Source organism: Grampus griseus, assembly GCF_964374135.1.
Source record: "Grampus griseus genome assembly, chromosome: 1".
Taxonomy (NCBI): Eukaryota; Metazoa; Chordata; class Mammalia; order Artiodactyla; family Delphinidae; genus Grampus; species Grampus griseus.
The window spans coordinates 101,010,523-101,029,417 of record NC_139017.1 but is presented as its reverse complement, the minus strand read 5'-3'; the positions used below and the strand labels follow the sequence as shown (position 1 = coordinate 101,029,417).

General features: G+C 40.2%; 1 protein-coding gene across 1 annotated transcript; it reads right to left on the bottom strand.

Moving 5' to 3' along the window:
- Nucleotides 1–3,406: 3,406 nt before the first annotated feature.
- DNTTIP2 (deoxynucleotidyltransferase terminal interacting protein 2) lies at nucleotides 3,407–18,322 on the bottom strand. The gene is made up of 7 exons (XM_082651361.1): nucleotides 18,211–18,322; nucleotides 15,675–17,311; nucleotides 13,964–14,102; nucleotides 11,034–11,129; nucleotides 9,814–9,978; nucleotides 7,749–7,858; nucleotides 3,407–5,728 (listed from the first exon to the last, which is right to left on the bottom strand). Exons 1-7 carry the CDS (start codon nucleotides 18,280–18,282, stop codon nucleotides 5,635–5,637), a joined length of 2,313 nt encoding a protein of 770 aa, XP_082507487.1. The 5' UTR covers nucleotides 18,283–18,322; the 3' UTR covers nucleotides 3,407–5,634.
- Nucleotides 18,323–18,895: the final 573 nt, after the last annotated feature.

Genomic DNA, 18,895 nt, shown 5'->3' with positions numbered 1-18,895 from the left:
AATGTATCCTAATGGGGGTGGAGGATTGGGAGAATGAGAGGGGCTGAAATACTTGAGATCATGAGTTTACAGTCTTTGGAGGTGGGGCCCAGGCATCAGTACTTTCGGAGCCACCTCGAACAATTCCAAAGCGCATTCAAGGTTGGGTTAGAGGGAACTGGAGGGAAGGCTAACAGGATAACAGATTGGGGTAGTCAGAGTTCAGTATCTTGGCAGTTTCAAGTAAGTCCATGATGGTGACTGACTGAGGTGGAGTGGAATTGAGGGTAACTGGAATCGATGAGATTGAGCTTGAAGGAAATGCAGGCTCATCTTGATTCAAATGCCTTCGGCTAAATCAGGATAATGATTTTCACTAAAGGAAAAACCAAGAGTCAACCCTAAAGGACTACAGTCAGGTAAAATACGTGAAAAGCGTTTAAGTTGTGATTCATCCAGCAGTCACCAAAGCACAGGTAGAGGCACTGAGCCAGTTGTGTATCTTCATCTCACTTTATTTGACATCCACTCCCTCCTGGCAGGTGAGGGCAGCTGACAGTTGAAGGTGGGTAAAGTGGCAGATTTGGCTGGAAGGGCAGATGTTATAGATAAATCGGCCAAGGTTTTGAGGAGCTTCACATTACAGAATTAAGCCATGACCTGTTACCATTGTCTCATAGCCAGCCATTTTGGTGTGTGTGTGTACACATATGTAAAAATGGGAAAAAATAGGTCTTCCTGATAATACCAAGATATAGAAAACTTTTATTAACTACAATGTGTACCTTGTTTTTGTTCTCTTTAGTACACTACTCCTGTGAACTTCCCTGGGTTATGGGGGTGGAGCAGATGTGGGAGGGTGGGGCTGAACAAAACTTCACATAAATTTTTTTTCATATAGATGACTGCGTGCACATATTTCTTTCCTACCATTTAAAAAGGTTGAGGAACACCGCTCAAAGTCATTTATAGTATCCCTCACTGCATATGAGAGCTAAAATTCATATGGTAATTGGACTAAATCTAACCATAGTTTTCATATCCATATTTCATTTTTCTTCCCTTAATGAACAAAACCTCAGAACTTCAATACATTGCATGGGGTTTGAGGTCAGGATTTTGGTGCCTGAAACCTACCAGTTCCTGCTTTGCAATTCTGCCAAGGAGGTTATAATCATAAGGAAGATGAGCCAATGGAAAAGAGAGTATACCACTCATGGAACAGCTTTAGAGGAGCAGCCCCGACCGCAGGATTTCTCAGGTAAGCCGAGATTGAATGACATGTTCCTATCATCCCCTGCCATTCACAGAGAAAGCCTGGCTCAAGAAGGCCCCAAGTCTAATTTCCCACCTCGTTTGGAAGAGAGGATGAGAGGCCTGCCCTCTAATAGGGCAAAAGTGACTGACTGCAGATCGTTTCTGACCTGTTAATACAGCAACTTTGTTCATTTGTAAAACTACAGCTCAGTGAGTATCCTGGGCTCACTTCAATCTGGTTAGCAACTCCTCTTCCCTCAGGAGGGGTGATTAGGAAGGAGGCAGGTGGGGAAGAGCAGGACTTCCTAAACACTATGCAGTGCCAAAGTGTGTGGGTCATGTTTTGGCTTTATAGCAATTTCTATGCTATACTACCATTAAACTGAAGATAAATTTCAATTGTCATCATGCTTTTAAAAGAAAATATTACAAGGTGTCAGGCATGTCAGGGAATGTCTTAGGCCTTCCAGATCTGCTCAACAGCCCGCTGAGTACCACTGAGCGACCTCCTTTGATACCATGTAGAGCAAAAATCACCTAGCTAAGCCCTGACCCACTGAATCATGAGATACAATAAAACAGTGGTTGTTCTGAATCACTGAGTCTTGGGGCAATTCTATGCAGTGATAATTGGAATGAACATACATCATCCACCACCCATCACCTGAACCTAAAATAGTTTTGCCTTTTTCACAGTTGGTGTTCAGTATTTATTGATAACCATTTCCCTTTCAGAACTTCCTCCACTGTTATCTAAAAATTCACATTTCATAGTTTGAGACATTCCAGTTCTTTGATAAAACACTTATCTGCTTAAGACATTTAATTGCAGGTCATGCTACTGACCCTGCTTCTGGGAAGCTATTAGAAATTGAAAGCATTCATTCTTCACTTAAGTTGTGTAACAATGAGACCTGAATTTTACATTCTAGTCAGATGCTTGGGGAGTTCATAAATCATTTTGTTTCAATCCTAACTGAACGCTTTCAGTAAGATGTTGTAGGTAGTTACTCTGAACAGTAGTTGTCATTGCTTGAGGGATTGAACTGAATGAGCATCTGCACATATTCCAGAAGTGGTACTGAAAATTTTTTTCATGTGATGTTTTCTTATAATTTGCTGTTTCTGAGAGTGGGACCCCTTGAATTTATCCCAGTTGCTCAAAGTTTCATTAAACATTTCTATACAGTCTTTCTTCCTTTTAAAACCCTGCCATTTATCCTCTGGACAGCCAAGCATGGCCTGTAGTCTGACATCCTTGTTATGAGACCCATGCAACATTTCTTCAGGTCTTAAAAATAGGTATAATGGTGTTTCTCTAAAGCAGCTGTTTTGTTTTTATATTATGGGAGGACACTGAACACAGAGCTTATTTTTGTGTTAGATGCCTGGAAGCTCAGAGCTTGCCTTCATCAACTGTTAGTTTTCTAACTTCTTCCATCTTCATTTTCCTTTCCCTAATTTCCTCACTTTAGAAAATTAAAAAAAAACTAGCTTTGTAGGCTTTTTTTTTTTTTAATAAGCTGTCTTAAAAGCACTTCAGAAATCTTTCAAGACCTTAAGGTATTCTGAAGGCCCTCCTTTCGTTAGCACACTACATCAGCACTTTGTACGCTTTACAATGCTTTTCAGTTGAGAAGTCAATGTACTTCTGATAGTCATTGAGCCTTAAAATAGTTCCAGTAAGTGGACTGAGTTTAGTGACAGAAGCCAAAGTCACTAAAACTTTTTCTCAACAGTTGCTTTGCTTAAAAAAAACAAGACAAATACATACATTATTCAAGTATAGACTTTTGTAGAAGGCTGGGAGCACTAAGAGACTTCGTTCTGACCTTTACCTAGTTATATATATATATATATATATATATATTTTTTTTTTTTTTTTTTTTTTTGCGGTACGCGGGCCTCTCACTGTTGTGGCCTCTCTCGTTGCGGAGCACAGGCTCCGGACGCGCAGGCTCAGCGGCCATGGCTCACGGGCCCAGCCGCTCCGCGGCATGTGGGATCTTCCCAGACCAGGGCACAAACCCACGTCCCCTGCATCGGCAGGCGGACTCTCAACCACTGCGCCACCAGGGAAGCCCATATTTTGATACTCAGTTTTGAAGATTTAAAATAAATTTGTGAAGAGCACATTTGAGATGAAGCTACTATGCATCTTACCAGTTTTAATTCCTTAAAGTAAATGTTAATAGAGATCACTTTAAATGACTTATAGCTGAAGCATTTATTTCACTGGATAAGGTATTTTACATTCGTTGATAACTCTCTACTTTGTTCCAAGTTACTTATGTGGCTTACAAAAATACATATAAGATAAAAAAAAAACCAATGGAGACAAAAAAGAGCGTGTTAAAATGTAACTATAATACATTTGATCCTTGAACAACACAGGCTTGAACTGAGCAGGTCCACTATACATAGATTTTTTTTTCCAATAAATCCATACTAAAGTATTGATATTACATGATCTGCAAGCAGTTGAACAGTTGGTTCTCAGATGCAGAACTGTGGATACAGAGGGCCTACTGTTAAGGTTTCTGACTTTCAGCTGCATGGGGTTCAGTGCCCCTAACCCCCGTGTTGTTCAAGAGTCAACTGTACTCAAAACACGTACTGAGAGCACCTCTAAGGTGGGTTAGTGAGAGCTGAACTTGGCGCTTAGGTTCAGTTCTCGGTCCTCATCACTGCTTTCCAATCCAGAGCTCTAATGCTGCTCTGTGTGGGAAGGATTAGTTCTCCAATCTTGCTTTCCCTGTAAAATGCACTATAATGTACCAAATATTTGTCATAACTGCAGTTTTGAAGTATCACATAATTCAACCTATTCTAGCATTCATTAGTCAGAAACCAGCATGAAAGTTATGAATAAAGTTGACACACACCTTGAGCCTGAGAAAAAACTGCGTAAGTCCTCAATTGCGCCGAGAAACACCATACAAAAGGATTGACAGCTTTGACTGTTCTTATAGCATAGTAGCATGAGCTGAAGAAACGTTCTACTAACAATGTCTCCTTCTGGAAGAATGTGTAAAGGGTAAATTATTTCTTGTTTTTATATTTAATTCTCTCATAGCAGGTCCTTATTTTACCCAGAAGGCAAAACTTAATATTCTTGGAATAAAAGCTTTTCTATAAAAGAGAACAGATAGAGATGTTTCACTAACTCCACCTATGAATGTCATTGTTTTATTACTAGGCTGCTTATGATCCCAAGCAGTAAACACAAAATAGATTTCTTATTTACTGAAATCCCAAGAAAGCAGTATGCTACAAAACAGACGTCCCGTGAATAACGACATGAAGGAAACAATAACCCACCAGGAAGCATGAACAGAAATGACCAACACTCCTTGGGTGTCGTGAGTTGCTTTAGCCAGGATGCATATTTCTGCCACTGGAGATGAGATAGGCTGGGCCACTTTACCTCCTGGCCAAATTAAAATTATATTAATACTATTTCACTGGAACGCAACATTGAATCTGGAGAAAATCTATCTTTCCTCCTGTTTCAGTTGCTAAGAAGGAAAATAGCTCTCCTGCTTCTACCTTTAACCCAGACTTTCCAAGTAGTCTATCTATCTTTTAAGTCCTTTTTATAGCTTCATTTAGTTCTTTGGTCATATACTAACATACACATGCTCCAAGAACACTTTTTTTTTTTTTTTTGCGGTACACGGGCCTCTCACTGTTGTGGCCTCTCCCGTTGCAGAGCACAGGCTCCAGATGCGCAGGCTTAGCGGCCATGGCTCACGGGCCCAGCCGCTCCGCGGCATGTGGGATCTTCCTGGATCAGGGCACGAACCCATGTCCCCTGCATCGGCAGGCAGACTCTCAACCACTGCGCCACCAGGGAAGCCCCAAGAACACTTTTAACATTTCTTTGGTTTCAACTGTGACTGTCATACTGGCAACAAGATCTCTGTATCCCAGCTTCACCAATTTTCTGGACTTGAATGTGCAACTGACAAAAGGGCACCATCTCCCCCCTACACACACATCTCTACATAATAATTACAATATTGCTCACGTATGTTTGATCATATTACTTTAAAATTTTTGAATGTTAGCAAACTTTATATTTTTTAAATGTTTTAAATTTTCTTTAAATAACCAATGTTGAAAACTTTACAAAAATGTTAAATGACTGAGGTTATTTTCCTTTTTTTCCTCCTCAAAGGGTCTAAGCATGAGTGGATCCTTTGTAGACACCCCTATTTTTATCCCAAGGGGCATGTGATTAATCCTCTCTAAAATCAACTTTTTCCAAAGAGAAATCCCTATATATAAATAGGGCCAGGCTATGTTAATTTGTGTGATGGTTGTTGTCAGTTTTCAAAATATCTTTAGTAATAAATAAAGGGGAGATGTAAAATTTTGTGATTTGCTTGGTGAATCTTAATTGCGAAACTTCTTCTTCTTTCGAAACTTCTTTCCTGCTGCATTTGCTGCCTTTTCAGCCATAATCTCTGAGTACTTCCTTCGGTTATATCTAAAAAGAAAAACCAAACCTTTAAGTTCTAAAGTATGACACACCAAACATTAGAAGTTAATGTAACCTTTTGGTGGGGAGAGGGGTGGCGGCGGCGGGGAGGCACTTCTAAATTTCATTTTTTTTTTTTTTTGTATTTTCACTATCTATTCATCACATCTGCACTAAGTTCCACCATGTGTAAGAAGCCATACTAAGTGTTGCGGACAGAGCAGTGAACCAGCCAGCCATAGTAGTCCCTACCCTCAGAGCTTGCAGTCTAGTAAGAAAAAAACGGCAACGGTAGAGAAAGACTTTTGAAAACTTTCAGCCACTAGAGACCCACGCTGTAATTTCTGAGACTGCCATCATGAAGATTACAAAATATAGGTCAATTTTAAATAAGCAAAGACTCAATCACCTTGTACCACACACCTCTGTGGGGAAGGAAACAGACACGCTTGAGAGATAGGAAAATGGGAGGGACTCTGACAGTTTGAACATGGGACTGAAGGGAGAAGAGGTATTAGGACTTGCCCTAATGGACAGAGGGTGATGCCGTTTGGTCATGAGATACAGAACACTGGGAGAGGACCAGAATGTACAGGGAGGATGAGGTCAGTAGACCCCAAGTTAGCTCTTAGAGGGGCCTGTGAGATACCCATTAGATATTCCTGAGGCAGTAGCTGGTTATGGGCTCTGGACTCAGGAGACAACTAGACTAGACATACACATTTGAAAGTCAACAGTATATAGATTAATACAAACTCTGTGGGGATGAGATTTCCAAAGAGAGAGAAGTGAGAAAAGAGCATTGCTTGTTTCTAAAAATTTCACCATAAACCAGACTCATTAAATAGTTTACGTGACACTCAAACTTGTTTTCCATGTCTATATATTACACCAGTTTAAAAAACCTTGATAAACATTTTCACTTCTGCTACTAAACGAATCTAGAAGTCCGGCAGAGGTTTCTATATGAGGTATGCTTTTAAATCTATACTATACACATACCTACTTCAAGGACATTTAAACATACTCAAATTGCCCCATCTCAGGAAAAAAAAACCAACTCCATCCACTAGCTGTGACTCTCTCATCTTGCTCACAACCAAACTTCTTCAAAGATTTCTCCCTTATTTCTTCAGCTCACTCTCAAGTACCTTACAGTCTGCTTTCCTCCCCATCACTCCCCTGAAAACTCCTTCTGCCAAGGTTACTGTGACCTCCATGTACTAAATCCAAAGTTTTTAGTTCTTACCTCAACTGAGCTCTCAGCAGCACTTATTACTGTTAGCCACTCCCTCCAGCTTATACCTGCCCGTAACGTTCTCTTTCCTTGACTCCCCCCCACCAATTTATTTATTTATTTGGCTGCGTTGGGTCTTCGTTGCTGCGCGCAGGCTTTCTCTAGTTGTGGCGAGCAGGGGCTGCTCTTTGTTGTGGTGTGCAGGCTTCAGTAGTTGTGCCATGTGTAGTAGTTGTGGCGCACAGGCTTAGTTGCTCCGCGGCATGTGGGATCTTCCCAGACCAGGGATCGAACCCGTGTCCCCTGCACTGGCAGGCGGATTCTTAAGCACTGCGCCACCAGGGAAGTCCCTTTCCTTGACTTCTATGACACTGTGCTCTCCTGGTTTTCTTCATGCCTCCCTGGCTATTCTTTCCCAGTCTCCTTTGTGGGCTCATTCTCCTCTAGTCAGCCAAATACTTTCATGCTTCCCTCTAAAGCAGTGGTTCTAAATTGGGAATGCTTATGCCGCACAGGGGCCACTTGAAACTGCTTGAAGACATTTTTGAGTGTCATGAATTGGGGGGGAGGGGAGTGCACTACTGGCATCTAGTGGATAGATACCAGGGAGGCTGTTAAAGATCCTACAATGTACAGGACAGTCCCCCCTGATAATTATTCCATCCAAAAAATATAATAGTGCTGCTGTTGAGAAACTGTGCTAAAGCATTTAAAAATTGTCTTGAATTTAAAGTTTATGCATATTCTAAGGGAAAGCACACATATTATGAAGTGAAACATAAATTCCTTTACCTTCTGAACTCAGAATCGGCCAGCAGTTCCTCCACAATAGTTCTCTTCCTTTGTTTCCTGGGAACTCGTGAATGGTAGAAGTCAGCTGGATTGTCAACAATGGTTCCAATCTATGAATGATTGATTGAAATAAGTCATGCAATACCTGAAGGCCAAGTATCTTTCGTATCTCAGGGTAGCTCTAACAAAGTATATTTATAGAAAGTAATGGAAAACACAGCTTACAATTTACCAATATTAAAGTTAGTTTTGCCGTTTCTTAAAGAAAAAAAATCACTTATTCAATCTGCACTGGGTCCTACTAATGACATTTCTTCATTAGAGTTTACAGTAAAACCAAAATTCCTTTTATATAAGTGCTAGACAGTAAATTCTTGATGAATAGTCTAAATAGAGGAGGAAAAGTGGGACAGATAGTCTTTTGTTTTAGTTTTCCAATTTAACGAAATTGACACATACATTCTACTATATACCTATTTGATCTCCTAGGTTATCATAATTGCTGCCAACTTAGAACCTTCTTACTGACCACTCTGCATCTGTTCGTATGTTCAACCAAGTAAAATTTACAATGTCTACTATGTGCCAGGCACTGTGCTAGGTGTTAGGGAAACAAAGACAAAGAATATCTGGTCCCTGCCAGTGAGGGGGCCAGAATCTTTCTAAAAAATTTTATTTATTTATTTAATTTAATTTTAAAATAATTTTTAAAATTAATTTATTTTTTTTGGCTGCATTGGGTCTTCGTTGCTGCTTGTGGGCTTTCTCTAGTTGTGGCGAGTGGGGACTACTCTTCGTTGCAGCGCACAGGCTTCTCACTGCAGTGGCTTCTCTTGTTGCAGAGCACAGGCTCTAGGTGCGCGGGCTTCAGTAGTTGTGGCTCGCGGGCTCTATAGCACAGGCTCAGTAGTTGTGGCACACAGGCTGAGTTGGTCGGTGGCATGTGGGATTTTCCCAGCCCAGGGCTTAAACCCATGTCCCCTGCACTGGCAGGCAGATTCTTAACCACTGCACCACCAGGGAAGCCCCCAGAGTCTCAAGGAAGATCTGAAGGTACACAACTAAAAAATTAAAGCATAACCTAATATTATGCTGAACAAAACACTCTAGATGCTCTGAAAACTAAATGGCGAATTCTACCGAATGGAGGTAAAGAAGGTTTTACAAAGGATGACATTTTAGCTTGGATTTGTATGGGTAAAATTTCACCAAGCAAACATGGCAGAGCCAAACACTTGTAAAGTCAGAATGACTAGACCAGTCTGTGCATATCCTGAGAAGACTGAGTAGCTGAGTGTGCTGGAGCTTAAGAGGAGACCATGTGACCAAAAAAGGGGTAGTGAGCTGGTCTGGGTGCACATGGTGAAGGGCTACATTAAAGGGTATAGATATAGACTCTATCCTATAGGTTATAAGAATCACTGAAGGTACCATTGAATATCTTGATTATCACCGAGCAGAGGTGTGTCATGAAACAGATTGCTATTTTTTAAAGGAAAGATGACTGCCTACAATGTAGAGGATGGACCAAAAGGGAGAGCAGACCTGGAGGCAAAGGACTATTACAGTAATCCATGAGTGACAAGAAATGTAGCCAAGAAGAACGAAATGAACTTGAGAGCTACCAGAGGGTGAATCAATTGGACTTTCATCTGAAAACACTTTGGAAACCAACTTTTAACTTGTTTTCAGAATAAAGAACCTTGAAAAAAAGAAGAGTTTGGTGTACATGAGTCCCTCTTTCCTGCCCCATCCTGCAAGGAGTCTTGCTCTTAGGCTAATAATACTCATATATGGTACACCCATCTTGTAAGTTTCATAATTTTTAGAGAAGAAATTATGAAAAACTAGTTACCGTTTGGAAACCTAGTTACCGTCTGGAACACCATCTTTCTATATGGAAAGCCATTACAAGCTGGTGGCTGTCTGAATTGGGTTCTGGCCATTATTATACGGCCCAAGCAGATGTGCTCTGTAATTATTCATTTAAGAGTAAACAAATCACTATAGTGCTTTCCACTAAAATCCTCAGAACATCACTACCATTATTCTGTTTGCTTCATACCTGGAAGTACTTGGGGAAGCCGTCTCTATCATTTTTCTTGTAAAACCTTTTTGGGTCCATGCTAGCTCTCATCTTCAGTGCTTTGAGATCATTTTTCAGTTCATCTGTCAGTTCTGGAGCTTTCATACCAAACCAGCCATCACCTGCTGTTTTTTGTCGCTCTTGCTGAAATTCAAATTTCAGAAATAATTAGAAAATTCTAATTTTAATAAGCAGTGTATAAACTATACCTCACTCCCCCTAAAATTATAAAGACAATTTCATGAAAAACAAATAAGGTTACTTTACAGGAATGTATATATTATCTCCAGATTCACCTTTCATAAAATGATTAGATCACAAAAAGTGATTTCTCTGATAAATCAGGCACAGCACTGTCAGTTTCTTAAATGAGGGCTTCTTAAAATTTACTTTGTATCTTAGTAAGAACTGCTGACTTGTTGGGAGAGTAACCCACAGCTTCAATTTTCATTGTCTAGAATACCCTACACAAGATGTAATGTATAAAAAACATTTTTACTTCTGGAGCTTTTACATAAACATTAACACTTTTACTGAGTCACCGAGTTGTCTCAGAAAGTTACTCACTCCAGCAAGTCCAGAAATTTCTATTATTTCTAAAATTCAAAAACTTGCTATTTTTTGAAAACTCCTAGCAAGTTACTTGCTTAATTTCATTTTTTGTTCATTCACGCAACAAATATTGGAGTGTTTACCATGTGCCAGGGTGCTCTGGTCATATTAGTGACTACTGGAGCACCATCCTCAAATTTCCTCTTAAGCTCTCTCAATAATTTCTTTATCCTTATTAGTTGAAATGGAAGTAGTCCCCTGTATTTTACTAAAGAAAATACCTTCTGTGCTTTCAGTTGGCAGACTAAATAGGCCAGTGTTTTTAATGGTTACATTCAGTTCCCTACAAAAGCCCACAACGGAGCTCCCGGCCTTCTGTGAACAGTACCCATAAGCCAAGAGGTGTAGTGTGGACGGTGACCTCATATGCTGGCTGCCACTGTTTTTAAGGATGGTAAAAAAGAGCTTTCACTTTGTGAAAATCTATAAGAAACGTTGTTTATGGAACCATATTTTACGGGCTCTTAGATATCTGTAACAATTTTCTTTGGAAACGTATATATTTTAATTGTACAGCCATGTTAGATAAACTGAACATATATAGTCAAACACATTAAACATTCTAAATAATGAGTCACTGTACTCACTCTGCGTTTTTTCTGAAGTTTATACTTTGATTCACTATATGGTGGGACACAGTAGTTTTTTTCAAAATCAGGAGTAATGACGGCTTTCTGCAAAAGCTGCAAAAATATTAAACTGGTTTTAAAATGTCAGAATGTCATTATTGTTTCAACATTATTGCCTTATAAAGGAAACATCTCCCACACTGAAGACTACTCCAGATATATTAACCTTCTATATGGACAAACATACTACTGCAAAGCTTCTCCTGTCCTTAAATTTGTAAATTATATCAAAATAAAAATGCTTTAGAAGACAAACTGAAGGGTTTAGGCAATCTATAAAATCAACATTCATCTCAAATTTCTTCTTCTAATCTGAGTCTGCACACACCAGATACACGTTAATGTGTCCACTTGCATTTCATTGGTTTGCAACCAGCCACCTGCACCAACCAACTGGAAACGAAAGACAACAGGAACAATGCCATAGAGTTCTTGAACTCCCTGGAAAAAAACCTGACTAGGCTTTAATAAGTTCTTCGATGCTGGTAAAACAGCTTTCTGTGAACTGAGGAGACCAGCTAGACTACTGATAAGAAACAGCAGTATAGATTTTGATTAAACAACATATGCTTTTTATGGTATACCAATGAAATTATGCCATCGAGCAAATCTGCTTTTGGCAACCCAACAATATATTAAAGATGCTCTTTCAATGTCAATTCATACAAAGATCAACTTCATTCTTTTTAACAGCTGTTATGCACAATTTTTCTTCTTGATATTTAGTTTAGTAAGTCTCCATTACATTTTCCATGAAACATTGTAAACACCATCTCTGCACACTTGTGATTATTTCTGTAAAACAGATTCCAAAATGTGTCATTTAAATTTTCATAGGGACTACTAAATTGCCTTGCATCCAAGTAGTATAAACTCCTACCAAGAGTTAATCAGTACCATTTTCTTTACATAGCCAACACTGGAGATTATCCTTTTGTGTTTTGTCAGTGGTACTTCATGAATGTTTCCCTTTGCTGTTGATCAACTTTTTGTGTATTTATTAGCTATGTATTGTAATATAAGTCTTCTTCTGGGGTATGCCTGTATTTTGGGGGGGGGTTATTTTCATTTTTATATAGGGTTGTGTTCTTATTAATTTGTAGAAATGTATTTTGTATCTTGGTATTAACCTGTGGTCTTTTACTTGTCTTTAAGGTGTTTTTATTTGCCTAAGTTTTAAAATTTTAAGTGGTCAGATCTGTTAATCTTTTCCTAAATGTCTTCTGCATTTCTTGTTACTTGCCTAGGGTTATTAAATACTGTCTTAATACTGTGTATGTGACTAAAAGGAACCTGAGGGTTATTAGTCATTTCCCCAGTATAAGAACTAAAGACAGCTGCTCCTTAACCCTCAAAACAGTTCACAGGAATACAGCAAATATTAATTTGGTCAATAACATTTGAAATTATCAATTTAGAAGTCAATTATCAATTCAGAAATCCTCAATTCAGGTTCAGGACTAGAAGCTGCTGGGTAGCACAGTAGCAGTCTAGACTTTCCTATCAGAGAAGAGAGCATGACATTTATTTAATAGATTATTAAGAACTGGTTGTGTGTCAAGTACTATAGTAGGGTTTAGACTGGTTCTCAACTGAGAGCAACTGGCAATATTTGAAGACATTTTGAGGTGGGGGGACAGTGCACTGGTAGAGATGGATGCTACTGGCACCTATGGAGTAGCGGCCAGGGATGCTGCTAAAAAATATCCTACAAGGCACAGGACATTTTCCCACAACAAAGAATTATCCAGTCCAGAAATAAAAGACAGTAAAAAAAACAATGAATACCACATGATCAATAATCACTTAGATCTATACTGGGTGTTGCAGAAGCAGAGAGGAGGTAGGGGGAAGGACTAGGGTCAAAGAATGCTTCCTAAAGGTTGTGATTTATAATCTCTGCATTGGAGGTAGGGGGAAGGACCAGGGTATGTTCAGGGAACTATAGTAATTTTCAATGGTAAGAACACAGCAGGTGGACAGTCAGAGCTAGAGGAACAGAGGCACCTTGAATGCTCTGAGGAACTACTACAGGACTTAAACAGAATATCATGGTCCGATTTGTCTTTTTAGAAAAAGAAATCTAGCAAGACCATGGAGGATGGCTTGAAGAAGAGTAAGGAGGCCACTACAATAGTCTAGATGAAAAACACAACAGATGTCACTAGTCAGTGACAGTGGGGTGGAAAGGAGGGGGCAGAGTAGAAAGTATGTAACAAGCACCGTCCCCTAGGCTTAGTTGTTGAGTGCAAAAGGGAAACAGATTTTCCCTTGCAAAAGGAGGAACTGGTTTAGATAGGGAAGAGAAGGGCAATTAGTGAAGTCAAGTGCCTGAGCACATCTGAATGAACAAACAATAGGCACCTGGATTTAAAGACCTGGGTAGGCTGCAAGGCTAGAAAATACTGATACTAAAGATTTGGAAGTCATTCAAGGTGACAGCTGAAACAGGGTTTGGATGAGGTTACCTAACCTGTAATTTCTTTCTGAAAATATATGTACAATTTTATGTCTATGCGCACATGTGCTTTTTTTCCTGGTGGGGTTAGTGGGCACTCGCAGCTTTCAGATTTTCAACACAGTCCAAAGCAGTTAAGAACTAAAAGTATAGCAAGAAAAGAAAAAACACAACCCTTGGGATCATAACTGGTGATTGCAAGAAGAGTAACACTGATCCTATATCACTCTAGTTTTCAAGCCTCATCTTCTATAGCTGGGACTTTATAATAAAAAAGAAGAAATGATTGTCCTGGAAAGAGGGAAAAAAGAAGCACAGTAGGCTAATGTGGTTGCACTGTAGGAAAATTAGTCTCTTACCAAGGACTAATCATTTCTAGAAGTGACTGGTTAGTTCTATGAAAACCAATGGGATGCTTTGTGCAACTTACCTCATTTTTCTTTTTCTCCTTGATCTGTGTTAGGGTTCTCTTGTTCAACTGTAGCTTGTCTGCACTGACATTAATATACAAACCACCCAGCTGCTTAATACTCAGACCAGGATCTATGCTGCTGCTAGTCAACTTCAGACTGAAAGAGAAATGATCACTTTTAAGTGATTAAGAAATGATCTTTAGATCATTTAGTAATTCAAAATGGAAACAATTGAGACTGTATTTTTATTTAGAAGAAAATTATGGGATGAATAATGAATTAAGCCTTTTGGAAGCACATCAAAATTTATTCCCTAGTTTTTCTTAGAAGAGGATTAAGGCCATATTACATGACAACAGACTTCATAAAGGGATTTTATAAAGAAAGAATTACAGAAAAGAGGAGGAAATACATCTGGCAATTTGCTCAACTTCACGTATACGTAGTGAGTTAATATACGTCCACATACTTCCATCTCCAAAGCCAATGAGAAAGACAGAGTCTTCTACTCCGAACTTCTAAGTGATCCAAATTTGGAATGTTTTTCTGGGTAATTTAAGGGCATTTAGTAGTGCCTCTAAATCAGTGAGTTTTAAACAATGAGCATTCGTACTTTCCACTGGAGATTTAAAAAAAGTATAACTGTCAAACCCTGGATCCACCAAATCAATCTTCTGCAGTTGGCTTGGGCTCCTGCTATATTTATGTAATAAAAATTTCTATTTTATATTACTGAAGAGTCCTTTTTATAAACAAGTACACTTGGACTTACAGTCAGTTTCTTTCCTAATTATTCATAAAAACTGAGCAGTTAAAAGTTTTGATAATCAACCTCTACTGGAAAGTGAAATCATTCAATTGTAGTGCCTTGGCAGTGATTCTCAACCCTGAGTGTACATTACAGTTATCCTGGGGAGGAGGTGTGGCATTTAAAAAATAAGTACACCTGAGACTAGCCTCAGCGATTTCACTGGTTTACAGTGAAGACTAGGCATGTTAATGGATAGTTCCTTACCAAGGATACCTGTATTTCCAGTGGATACACTGCCACCAAGGGCCTGTGCCTAGGAAAAACAAATTTGAAAAACAAACAAAAAAGAAACTAAAGAAATAGCCCCCAAAGAGTGCTTTTCAATGGGTGATAGATGGGATTATAGGTTATTGTTTTTCTCAGGTTTTCCTCTATTTTTCAATTTCTCTACAATCAACATGTGGAAAAAACCAAGTTACCTCCCTTCCCTTTTATATGTTGCTCTTAATAATCGTGCAAGAAAACCTTAACAGATGATTTTTTTTGTGTGTGTGTGGTATGGGGGCCTCTCACTGTTGTGGCCTCTCCCGTTGCGGAGCACAGGCTCCAGACGCGCAGGCTCAGCGGCCATGGCTCACGGGCCCAGCCACTCCGCGGCATGTGGGATCTTCCCGGACCGGGGCACGAACCCGCGTCCCCCGCATCGGCAGGCGGACTCTCAACCACTGTGCCACCAGGGAAGCCCCAGATGATTTTTAATGTACCACCAAACGGAGTACTTTTAGCTCTCATTGGTGGGAAAAATATGACTAACAAAGATACCCACATAAACAAGGGAAATGCTGGATAAAAAAGCTCTTCCATAAAGAACCCAAAGTAATAATTTTTTCAATTTCTATGACTAATACTTTTATGGTAAATTAGCCACTTCAAACATGTATCAAAAACTTACTTTAAAAAATAAAGATAAAACTTACAGTTTAGATTTTGTGCTATTTAGTAAGTTGTCTTCATCACTAAACTCATTATCTTTACTTCTGTCACTGTCTGATGGTTCTTCTTCACTTTCTTCCTCCTCCTCTTCCTCAGTGGCAACCTCACTTGCCTTGTCTTCTTCATCCAAGCAAAAATTTTTATCAGCACTCAATCGAGGAGTTGTGTCAATTACAAACAATGCATTGTCAGGTGATGTATTTTCTGAGTCTCCATTTAATGACTCTTTTTGACCACTATTTTCAATGAAACACACAGTGTCCTCTTCATTCTCACTGTTTTCAGACTGCTGGCTTTCATCACTGCTGAGAACTAATAAAACAGAATCATCTTTATCCTGAGATGTGCTGGGCTCAACTTCACACAGCTTGGTATCACACTCAAAATCTACATCCCTTTCTTTGCTCATGTCTTCGCCAACACCTATAACTGTGCACTCTTCTTCTTCATCACTATCACCACCATCACCAAGCTCTATCCAGTCACTTGTTTTTATGCTGCTGTTTCTCTCTTCATTCCATCTGTCCACTTCCACAACTGCAAATGTTTGAGCTAACGATTTCATTACAGCCTCACAGTTCAGGTTTGAGGATGCTGAGGCAGTTTTGTTACTTTCAGGGGTTGAATGCCTTTGCGAAACTAACTGCTGAAGGCTAGTGTCCTGAAGTTCAGAAAGACTCTTCAACTGAGAATTTTTCTCATTAATTTCTTTTCCTGCATCTATTATTCCTTTGGCTTCTTCCTCTAAGCTCTTACAATTCTGCTTTGTTATTTCTTTGAGAGGTGAAACGTTGTCTTGTTTTTCCTCTCTTATATTAAAACTTTGGTGTTTTTGCACTATTAGTTTTTTTCCTGAATTTCCAAACAAGGAGTCATTATCAGGGTCATCATAAGTTTCATTATTAGAGATATTTGGCTTATTTATCTGAGAAAGCGATCTTGCTAGCAAACGAGAAGTTCGTCTAGTATCTGAATCCTCTAAATTCACAGGTGTATTTATGATTTGCTTTTCATTTCCTGGTACAATCTTAGTATCATTCTCCTCAGTTTGTGCCTGTAATTTCCTTTGCATACTCCTTGTTGTTCTCCTAGTTGCAATTCCAGAAAATGAAGAAATGTCTGAGCATGATGACTCAGCATCAGAATTAGCTTCCACATGGGATTCTTGGTTTGGATCAGTTCGGGATTTAGCCTTACTTCTCCTGGTTCTTGTTGTTATTTCTGTGGGATGCACAATTCTAGAAATACCTGAAATATGTGATTCTGCTTCAGAGACTTCTTCTTCAGTATGAGACTCACTTACTCGAGTTATTTTCAGCCTTTTCCTTACACTGGAAACTGGGGTGCCTGCAACTAAGATCTGCCTTCTCCTAGTTACTCTTAAAATGGGATCCTGGGCCTCAGACACAGAAGAACAGTTTGACTCTGCTTCAGAGATCTCTCCATCAGTAGAAGGTTTGTTCATTCCTGGTAATGAACCTGTAGTTCCGCTCTTCCTCTTCCTGGTTTTAGGAGCTGGACTTTGTTGCCTACTGGTCTGTGACTCAGCAATACTTGGGTCATCAGATGGAGATTCCTTCTGGCCTTTTGGATGTGCGTGAATTCTTGAGGCAGCAGAATTCTACAAGCCAGTGAAAATACACTGTGATTTAGGTAGGGATGGGACAAGAGCAAAGTGAATGAGGCACTCCCCTCAGAAGCAAATTTTAAGAGAGCACTAAAAAACTCAGTAAACAAGATTAATGCAAAACAATAACAACAACCATCACCACCCACAATTTAAAAAAAAATCAATACTTAAATACTGGATCTGACTGCATTTGCAGGCCCTGCCTCACTAGCGTCACCTAAGTCCTGGATCTGACTTTAGGGAACAAAACAAATAATTGAAAAAGAAAATTTTCTCCACTCAAAGTCACATATGCTAGGTGGACCGACATTCCGACATAACATATAGGAAAAAATGAAAGATGGAATCGGTCGCGGTGCTTACGTTTTCATACCTAAGCGAATTAATGCTCCCTTCCCTTCATTGCAATATCAGAGGCAGCGGACGACTAACGCCACTGAATTACTAGCTGGCGTCACCACAGCCCTCCCCACGCCAGAAGGAGGTGCTGTCGGGGCACAGCCAGTCTTCCCACGTGAAAATGGTGCTTTCTCCATCCAATCCAGCTAATGAGGCTCACGCTTGGTGGCCGAAATTAATCCTCCTTAGCACGGTGTTAGCAGTAAGATTAAAAGGCCTGAGCTGTGCATCGGCATTACGGAGCTGAACTACCGCAAAATAAGTTACCTAATCTCTCTATTCCCTGCCAAGCATTACGTTAAAAGACCCTAGTGAGGTCTGAGGAGGAAGCTACAGGCTTAGCGCGGAGCCTGGTACACAGCTGCGCGCTGCCAGTTCCGGCTTTTCTGCCGCTCCTCCCCAGGCTCCGCGGGACCCCAGCGCCACCCACCTCCCTGAGCACCGTCCTGCGAACCAGCAAGAAGAAATGAGGGAGTCTTGAGATCTCCTACCTTCTGCTGGGAGCTTTCAACTGACGTGGTTTGGATCCCGGCCTGAGGCCGCGCGGACCTAGTAACCACCATCCTCCAGGCTTGCAGCCGCCGCGGCAGCCCCACCGCGCTCCGGAAGTGCGTCAGAGAAGCGCCACACTCGCGTTTTCCCGCGAGAATCCCGGAACTCGAGAACTCGTACCGCCTCCGCCCCTCCGACCTAGGCCAAGGCTGTCTCACCCCGGGAGCCGGAGGGAGACGGGTATTAGCGTTCACGGCAGTGCGGTAGAAGACCCAGCAGCCTTGTGCAGGGAGAGACCGTCCCGGCGTGGCCTAGGGCCCTCGTCCCCGTTACACACGAACGAATTGGAAAATAGCATCATCTGTGGGAATGTAAATTGATACAGCCACTATGGAGAACAGTATGGAGGTTCCTTAAAAAACTAAAAATAGAATTACCATATGACCCAGCAATCCCACTACTGAGCACATACCCAGAGAAAACCATAATTCAAAAAGACACATGCACCTCAGTGTTCATTGCAGCACTATTTACAATAGCCAGGTCATGGAAGCAATCTAAATGCCCATGGACAGACGAATGGATAAGGAAGATGTGGAACTATATACAATGGAATATTACTCAGCCATAGAAAGGAACGAAATTGGGTCATTTGTTGAGATGTGGATGGATCTAGAGACTGTC